General features: G+C 32.9%; 1 protein-coding gene across 1 annotated transcript; it reads left to right on the top strand.

Moving 5' to 3' along the window:
- The first annotated feature begins 2,925 nt into the window (after positions 1-2,925).
- Positions 2,926-10,410, top strand: LOC115443359 (cytochrome P450 4C1). The gene is given in 11 exon segments (XM_037445123.1): positions 2,926-3,012; positions 3,190-3,349; positions 3,793-3,882; positions 4,332-4,442; positions 5,344-5,529; positions 6,210-6,403; positions 7,946-8,027; positions 8,263-8,452; positions 8,832-8,983; positions 9,498-9,677; positions 9,881-10,410. Coding segments are annotated over 10 exon segments (1,515 nt in total). The 5' UTR covers positions 2,926-3,012; positions 3,190-3,195; the 3' UTR covers positions 10,057-10,410.
- The last annotated feature ends 259 nt before the right edge of the window (positions 10,411-10,669 follow it).

Below are 10,669 nucleotides of genomic sequence, written 5' to 3' on the forward strand. Positions count from 1 at the left end.
GCTGACTTAGTGGTAAAGTGAAATTGCTATTATTGGTCCCGCCACCAGAGCCATTGTGTTCCCTGCTTTATGGCGAAACACTAGAATCACGACATTTTCTAGCGAACACTCAAAAATACAATGTCTATTTCCAAATGACTTCATTTGGGGCATAAATGACTCATTTTACGTAGCATGCTCACGTGTCGGCAAACCGTCCGCTTTATTTGTTCTTGCGCCTGACCAAAAAACAAAGAATGTCGTTTACCATTCGGTGCTTGAATGAAAATCCCATTAATGAATTAATCTGAGTGTATCCCAATCTGCACAACATAGTTTACAATCATTTTTTTCTGACATGTGTTTGAAGTACTTAATTATTATTATTTTTTAAATTTTTATTCTCATTTTGTATGTATTCATCATCGTTCTTCATTCATCATAATAAAATACTTTTATATTTCTATTATTTTGTATCATTGTATTACGTTCATCAAAGCCTAAATTAGTTCAGCTAAAAGGTAACACGACACTCATTGACTGTTAGGCGGTACGAAGTTCGCCGGGTCAGCTAGTTATATAATATATTTCTTGCAAATGTGACACAAAATATGTCAAAACAAGATAACATTACGTTCGCAAAATCTTATAAAAAAAATGAGTGATTGTGTTAATGTATCATTAAAACAAAATATTATAATAAGATAATTATAAATAAAGTATGTAAATTTGCTTAAATAATTAAAGTGACGTTAATAAATTTCGTCATATTAAATTTTAAAGGCCGAAATATCCATGATTATTAATTATTTTTACGTTTTTCTTTCAACTGCGAGAACTAATCACTAACTAGACGTGAATTTAAATTCTTTACTTGCCAATACTTGTTTAGTTACCCAGATTAAAGGTGAAACAAAATGTATGAAAATGGACCTTGAGGTATCGCCTTAAGCCACCTACGGTTTGCTTAGGACATTATATTGTTTTCGGAATACCCACATAACTCAAATAGCATGATAAATGACCTGAATACAGCTAGTATAAATGTAAGAATGGAATTGACCTTAAATAAAACGAAGGTCAGGTCCACGAGATACCAATACTGGTGGAAGCCATGCCTCTAGAATTTGTGAAGGAGCACATATACCTGGGGAAAAGGATCTTGTTTGGCAAAGACAGAGGCGTGGAAGAAATGAACAGAAGAGTAGCAATCACGTGGAAAAAATTCTGGGCCCATAAAGAAGTACTCAAATCGAATCTCTTATTGTCGATAAAGAAAATAGTCATGGATACAAACATACCCCTGTCTCACATACGGGTGCCAAACTTGGACATTTAAGGCCACAACAAGTAAAAAAATCCAGACAACCCAAAGGAAAATGGAAAGAAACTGCTAAGACATAAAATTAAGAGATAGGGTAAAGTGTACCGATATCCGTAACAAGACAGGAGTAACTGATGCCTTGACTTTCTCGTGGAAAAGAAAATGACGGTGGGCAAGCCATGTGGCCAGATATAAACTCGACAGGTGGAACTTATGCTCGCTAATGTGGAACTGTCTGCAAGTTACGAAAGCGAAAGGCCTACCGTGCGCCAGGTGGTCCGACGAGATCGTAGAGACGGCAGTCAGAGATTGGTTAAGCGTCGCGAAGGATAGAGATATGTGGACATACTTGGAGGAGGCTATTACCCGAAGGGGGTCCATACAAAAATAATCAAGTCACTTATTGCATGTATAATTATATTTTATATAGTTTGAACAAGATCTTAAGAAGAATGCCCATTTATTTTATATGTTATAAGTATGTATGTTTATTTTGAGGTTTGTTTTGGGTAAACGTTGGTAATGTCTAGGGATTGGCAATATCATAATTATACATGTATCATTACTATCAACAATATTATAAATGACCAAAATTGAATCAAAACTCGTCTTATTTAATTGAAGTAAAGACACCCCGAAAAGGATTTCTGTCAAATTAATTGGAGTAATTTCTAAAAATATTTCGTTAATTATAAACTAGTTAACAAGGCCATACACTCCCTTCATTCTCGTTTGGATCTCAAGCGGGAACAAGCAAAGAAATAAAACGTATCAGCTTGTATTTAAACGTTCCCAATTAAAAAAAACAAATTACACGATCGGCTAGTCTCGGCCCGTAATATATGATTATAATATTTTTTTTTACGTGCAAGGCCAAGTGACCCTACTGCACCTAATGGTAAGTGGAGTGAGATCCAATAGAATGTCGACTGACGAGAGATGATAACCCCTCGACAGTTGACACAATTATGCCGGCCTGTTGGATATACACAGGCTGATTCCGGACACCTTGTGCACGGTACTCCCAATCCGGGCGGACATCAAATATATCTTACCACCAGCAAATGACTGCCCTAGGCGCTTTGTCGTTAAGCTAGCGTCTAGCTTTGTTGTTAGTATTTTTAATGCGATCGAGAGTTTTGTTTCGTTTCATTATGGTGAATCATGGCATTACGCTGATGCTATCAAGGTGTTACTTGTCGAGGACAATACACTACTAACAAATCATTTTTACGGCAGTATGTTTTCAGTCAATGCCTAAATTAGTTATCGCCGAATAATTATTCATATTTTATCTTTATAACTACATAATATTATAAACGCGAGTATTTTTGAAAATGTTTGGATATTTGTTAGAAGTAAACGCGACAACTGCTAACTAGATTTGGATGAAATCTGGCACACAGGTAAAACATTATTTGGATTAACACATAGGCTACTTTTAATTCCGGTAATTGACTGCCGTGGGAATATATTTTTTTTCAATCTATTTTTTTAAATAGATGGTACTTGCGTCGTACATTATGTAATTTAACGAGCAACACCTTGTATTCCATATGATCAGCGGAACCAAAATAATCGTGAGAATATACGAACTTTAATATATAATTGTTGTAACAATGCTCAACATTAGTTTTATTCTGTTTTAAGTTGATATTGGAGGTTTAGTTGTGTGATTTTTTGTGTAGTACAAAAGGATAATAATTGAAGTAAGATTTAAGATTATTGTTTTATATACAATTGAATTTAGACTTTATAGTCGACTATATAGCACGGTAAATTTGATCCTATTGCACCTATGCACTGATGGTAAACGGAGTGGGGTCCACATAGAGCTACACACTTACCCTAAAGTTACGCTTAAAACTATTATGTTTGTTTCTCAGGTGAAAATGTTTCTTCTTTTATTCTTCGTCACATGCGTTGTTTATGCCTTTTTTGTAATGGCAAAACAAAGAAAGAAAATGAAGGTTCTCGAACCTCCGTCATTGCCTGGAAAACTACCTATTTTAGGCCACAGTTACATATTATATGGTGATAATATACGTAAGTATTGATTTTAAAAAGATAATATTTAAAATAGATATTTGCCAAAAACTTTTATGCAGTTATTTTTTTATAAATTGAAATCATCGGTATTTGTGTAATGCCAATATTTTAGTGTATTCTAAAAATATTGTTATAGAGTTTTTTTATGTCATTTGAATATTGCGTAGAACCGCTATACAGGGATTCCAAACTTTCTCACTATTATAATTGCGCAATTTATTACAATATATGCTTTTCTTTTTTAGACATTTTAAAATTTTATAAACCCAAAAACAAATCATTTTCTGTCAATAATTAAATCACGTATAAACTGCTGAATAAATTGAAATGTTTCGTACACAGTTAATCAATTAGTGTTACACTAGACCATCCAATACTTAGTTAATACGAAAATATAAAATACAATATTTATTTGCATAAATTTTATATTATCTTTACAGATACGTGGAACGTTCTAAAGTGGGTTTCACAGGAGGCACTCACTAAGGGCGGCGTCATAACAATGAATATTGGCCCTCGACTTGTTTACGGTACATATTTCATTTTTTCTTTTAAGCAACTAATTGACGAAACGGGAAACTTCCTCGCCTATCAATATTGCCCTTAAACAGTACACGCACCATACAAAATATATAACTCTACTTGGCACTGAACTATATATGTTATCCTGATTTACACCCATTTTCAATAAAGATCCCAATCTCAATCTATAGTCTAGAGAATGACCCAATCAAAATATAATAATACTCTATATTTTTTGTATGGTCCGATTTGGTGTGCTTATTTTAAATAAATCTGTCACTTCTGGTAGTAAATAGTAAAGGCCTTTACACTCTACATTTTATTAAGGAGTTCTTTACTCGCATTCATAATATCAATCTTCGAGGAATCGCTTCTTTTGTACATGAACCCTAAACTTACTGGAGAAACATAAAACTTAATATTGTATAGCGAAAAATTAAAAAAAATTTCTTTCCAGCCATCACAGATCCAGACGACTTATACACCGTGGCTAATAGTTGTTTATTAAAAGATTACTTCTACAATTTCGCCAAGCCTTAGCTTGGAAATGGATTATTCAGCGGTAGTGGTAAGTAAATATATCTAACATTGCAATCAAATTACAGCTTAGTATTGCCACGACATTTCCGAAGTCTATGGGCGACGATGACCATTTTGACCTCAGCAAACAAATAGGTACATAAAAGGTTATAGTCTAAATTTAATTAAGATAACAAAGTTTTCGAGCAATGCAATGGAATAGAAACACGTATGGGTTTATATCCGACATGAACATGTGAAAACTGATTCTATTTGAGGCGTGACGGTATTACAGCAACGTAAACCTCAGGAAGGAGCAGCGTTGCGCGCTTTAGGGGAGGCCTATGTTCAGCATTGGACAGTTGTAGGCTGATGATGATGATGATGAAGCCTCAGGAATCAATATCTCAGTTATAAGTGCAGGTAGGGCGTTAGCTCGTGTGCCTTCAGAGACAACAGAAAATATCCCAGTTTCTGCGGGATGACAATGTATCGAAGTACAATAAATTTTTGCGGGGGAAGCGCAATTAATTACTATAATCACCCAGCTTCCGCAACGACGGCGTAGTTACGTTGGGGTCACTATTGTAAGACGCAGTAATAACCCGCCGGAAGGATAGTAAACATTGATCGTCCTCTGAGCCAAGTTCCAATGCCATAAACAATCCATACCGGCATACCGATCAACCCTCACAGTAGTCATTCGGTGCACGAGGGAAAGTACGGGTTCCTTTAGCAAGAGTTTAGTTAAACAACATAACAATATTATTGTTGCATACTTAATTCCTCTTGAATTTTAAGTCTTGCTTCAGCAAGGTAGACTGGGTATGTCAGATTTATCGACTAAAATTCCAACGTTGGTAATCAGCGTTTTAAAAAAATTCCAACACTTGGAACCGAACACATAGTAGGAGCTAGCCTACCTACATTGAATAACAATATTTTTAAAGGTCCCGTATGGAGACGACATCGAAAACTGCTGAATCCAGCATTCAACCAACAAGTCCTGGACGGATTTATAGGCGTCTTCAACGATCAATCGAGACGGCTTGTGGGCCAATTGCTTGTGCAAGTAGGGAAAGGTTCCTTCCCCCACTTGAAGTATCTATCCGTATATACTTTGGAAACTGTTTTCCGTAAGTAAATATTATCTTACTAACATTATAAAAGCGTAAGTTTGTAAATGTATTTAGGTGTTTAGATGGTTCTAGAAGTCAAAATGGCTGAACAAATAAGGGTCGACCACGTTCTGTATAAACGTATGGCATACATTATTAATACTAAATAAAAGTATCCGTGTGTAATTTTTAAAATACACACGGATACTTTCTATTCGAAACCGGTTTATCACACGGGCGGAACCACAAGTAATATTGAGCTGGACCTACATAATAATTCGAATTAGATCAATCTGAGTAAGTGCATTCGGTTCTTTATATGTGATAATTGGTATAATTTATATTGATATATAAAAGACCCAATGTCTACCTACAACCCGATCAACTTCTTATGAAAGTAGTTTTTTAACATAAATTATGTATATTGCTTTGTTATGCTTAATTATAAGTGGAAATATACTTCTATTGTTAGTTAATTTGCCTAATTATTACGATTACTCCGGGTGATATTTGTGTCTCATCGCATGTAGCATGAAAAATGAGAAAATATGCTTGAACATTATACTTGTACATCTTATCGTAACCTTTTAAAAATTACGTGTAACTCTACACAATCGATTTTAATAAAATCTTCCGTGATCACAGTATATCTATTAAGTAACATAATCGTCCTATATTTACCAATTCAAATTTTTCAGAAACTGTATTTGGCGTAAACGAAAAATACAACGATTTAATAGGCGAATATTTGAGCAGCATAGCACAAATGCAAAGAATATTCACGGAAAGGTTTCAGAAAGTATGGCTTCACCCAGACATATTTTATAATATGTCGCAATTGAAAGCTACGCAAGATAAACACGTCAAATTTCTTCACAGATTCTCTAATATGGTATGTATAAAATCTTGTACTTACGTTGACGAAAAAAATTCTTTCTATATTGCGACGTCCTTTTTTACATTTTATATATAGGGTGGATTTTTGAGAGATGGCAGTAAGGGAAGTTAGCTACCTTAACCGCTATAGCTATAAAAAAAATCGTCCATAATTTTTAAAAACGTTATGAAAAAGTCACCCTTGGATGGCGAGGCTCAAGATCTAAAGTAATAATCTGTAAGGAATCAAAGATGAATGAAATTGCTACGTAAATAAATGTTCCTACCTTATTAGTGTGAGTAATAGATACTAGGCACTCTACCATTACGTATAGGGTACAATTTTACCTGTTCTGTGGAGTATAACACAGGGTTATTATAAGTTCCGCACAGACTCTGGCAACGTGTTTCACTAAACAGTGTTATAGGAGCTTCAAGTGAAGTGAGAGAGAGGAATAAGTATTCTTGAATACCCTTAGGTTAGAGGAAGCAGTGGGTTGATTATTTTTAAGAACGTATCATAATAAAACTACACATAATTACCTTCAGAGTGAACTTTAATTAAAATTCCACGTTGAAGCACTTATATTTCGTTCCTTATATAATTGGTTTTTTTATTATTTTGTTAGCAATAAATTAACTCCCGCGTCTAAGATAATAGAGATTTTGTCACACTAAATATCATCTTAAAATTTAATTAGTCAAGACTAACATAATATATTTCAAAATATAATTTAACGCGTAATTACATATAAAGCTAGGTTGGCTTAATGATTTCTTTTGTTTATGCGAATGTTGACTTTGAATAACATAAATAATCGCGATAGAATCTGTACATTTTTCTATTTTAATATATAAATCGAGGTTTAGATTAGCAAGAATACTTGCAGAAGTTGGCCTCCGCAAGCAATTTTTAAAATGTAATTAACCACAGAAAGCCGACTTCTGTAAATATTGAAACTTTCAGGATTTGTGGTGTCACATGATAATAAACCGATGGAAATAATGCCGCTAGCGTAAACAATACATCCGTAAGTTCTTGCGCAATATATTGCTGCAAGACAAAACGCAATTATACAACTTTCTTTCTATTAAGGTACCTTAAAGTGGTGCTCCCAAGAAGATGCTGCGTTAACCATATTTTTAAAAACCATCAATACAAAATTTAAAATATGTACAGATAAAAAATAATCGTCATATTTATACAATATGTTATCTTTACTTTGATTGTTGATTTTTTTTTATACTGTAGATATTGTTCCATTAATTTCACAATGAAAATTACACTAAAATTATTGATACCGTGCATCTTCTATATTACACAACATTTAATTTTTAACCAACACTATTACATAGACAACTTAATAAACATTTTGGTAATTTAAAATATTCAAAATGAACTAATATTGTTTTGATTAATAAATAATTCGCAATTCTTTACATATTCCCGCCCTTATCGCATGCGTCGTAAATATATTTAATGATATCGAAAATCCATCAGGCGAACGATATTACAAAGTGACGGAATCCCATTAATTTATATAAAAATAATCTATTCCGGGTGCTCGAAAACAGAAAGTTACAAATGGCTAAACGAAACATAAATAATGCACAAACTGATGGTCAAAACGCAAATGGAGGTAATAATATTAAATTACAGGCATTGAATTAATTATAATATAAAATATTATTTTTACTCTAACTTGGAATTTTGTATTCCCTGAGATTCTTTTATTACGCTAACTATGAGCAGCCGCTTATCTACAAAAGAATTAGACGCGTAGAGTAGATTGATATAAAATATAATTATCAAGTGTTAATAAAAAATATTTAAAATATAGCTACTGCATAATTGATAACATTAATTATTTTCAGGTAAATTCAAACCCTTCCTGGATTTACTTCTTGAACTTTCGAATAATGAAGAAGTGATCACAGATAAGGAAATTAGAGAAGAGGTTGACACGTTTATGATAGCTGGATACGATACTTCTTCCTACGTCCTTATGTACACTCTTATGGCCATCGGAACATATCCACAAGTGCAAGAAAAAATATATAGAGAGTGAGCTCCTATCATCCATAATAATTCATTAGAAGTTGAATAAATTAATTTTTCGTGTTAAAGGAACTAATGCGCATATGCAAAAAAATCTTGCACCATAAAAGCTATATTATCGTAATTGTTATACTTTAGTGCTATATAAATTGTCTTTTTTGCATTTGATTTTTAAGGCAGAGAAGTATCTTTTTACAACCTACGTTGGAAAATAATTGATACTTATAATAGCGATCGATTATCCTTTTTCGAATGTCTCTCTTAATTTCAGTCACAAGAAATATTACCTTCGTAAGAATAAGTGTAAAATATATACTCGCACTATTTTTTTGGATCATACAGAAAAAAAGTAGTGTAGGTAATAACACCCCTAATTTTTTTTCAGAATACAAGATGTTTTAGGATATTCCGATAGAGACGTTACCAAGCACGATTTACACAAATTAGTTTACTTAGAAGCAGTTATAAAAGAAACCTTGAGACTGTATCCGATTGCACCCATCGTTTCAAGATATGCTGATTCTGATGTGAAATTAAGTAAGTTATGTTAATATGCTTAAGTATCAATAATTGTCTTTGTAACATTTCATATCATGAGTTTTTAAAGTCCTAAGTAGATAGTAGATTTTTAACTATCCTATGCCATTATCATTACTGAATATCCTTTTTCTGAAAAATCTACTCCAAAAGGAAAAACTATGTGAACCGCAGTACAAACACTACTCGAATGTAGTCGATGCTACTTTTATTTATACACATGTTGCAGAAAGGTTTTTTATAATCGCCAGTGAGCTGGCTTGATCGATCTAATCCTAGTATAATTGTATTAGAAAATTTCCTGGGATAGCCATATTATAAAGTACTTTGTCTTACTAAATTAACAAAATTATAACTTTTCTGTTTTCTGAATGTTAAGCTATCGTGTTTAGCACAATTTAGCAGATCCAAATAGCCCAACAGGACCAAAGACACTGGCAATCGTAACTCACCAGCTAGGGCTCCCAATAGAACATATCCGACTACGATGCCACTCACATTTCACCATTTACAGAGAACTATACGGTGCCAGCTGGATGCAGCGTATTTTTGTTATTTTGGGGCATGCATCATCATTCAATCTGGGGCCCTGATGCAGAACAGTTTAACCCTGAAAGATGGCTGGATTCAACCACATTATCAACGAACTTAAAACTTTTCGCGGGATTCAGCATTGGAAAAAGAAACTGTATAGGTAAAGTTTCGCATGTTACATAAACACGACATGTAAAGATTATATTTTTGTTTTAATAATTTCTTATTAAACCGTTGATAAGATTCAAATATTTTTTGGAATATAGTATCTAGTTTTTGGAATCGGGTTTTAAACCATCTTACATTACAAATAACTAACCTGAGTACTTCGGGCATTTCACCTATTTAAATGTTTTTTTCTAGCAAAAACATTTGCAATGATGTCGATGAAGACTACAATTACACATCTACTAAGACACTACAAAGTTAACGCAGATATTTCTAAGATCACCTTGAAAATCGACGTTATGCTCCAACCAGCCTCTGGAAGTGTTATAAGTTTAGATTTAAGACGCCCTAAGAACCATATTGGCTGTTAAATAAATTGTAAAGGAATGGAGAATACAGCCAAAAATTTAGTGAATACTATTATACTATTAACTACTATTATATAATATTTACTCTAAATATAAGTAAGTTGTACAATAATGTATTTCAATAGTGAGTGAATGTTAATTTCAATTTATTACAGTTACATACTTTATATAATAGTTACATTTTTAGATAGAATTATGATATCGTGTATATATTTTCTATCTACTTAACGACACTAACCTGGCCATAATTCATTTTATGAATAAGTACATCTCGAAATCTCGTTTCTTTTAAAATTATTACGGTTTATTATAAAACAAGCGATTTGAACCAAAAACTTACTATATTTTTATATTATAATGGCCCTATATATACATTTGCCATGTATGTACAAATAGAAAACTTCTACAAAAGCTATTTAAGTACATAGCCTAAATAAATGAATGGCGCAATTTGGCGTTGGTGTTATTTCAAACTGAAAAAGTTTAATGAGTTTGATAAACGATTATTCATAATATGGAAATTATTACTTATTTAGTGTTTGTTTAATTTAAATGTGTTTAGCCATCAGTACCTACTTACAATTTACTTCAATATTTTGTTTCGGTTAAACTTCCA

This window comes from Manduca sexta, unplaced genomic scaffold, assembly GCF_014839805.1.
Source record: "Manduca sexta isolate Smith_Timp_Sample1 unplaced genomic scaffold, JHU_Msex_v1.0 HiC_scaffold_1208, whole genome shotgun sequence".
Classification (NCBI taxonomy): domain Eukaryota; kingdom Metazoa; phylum Arthropoda; class Insecta; order Lepidoptera; family Sphingidae; genus Manduca; species Manduca sexta.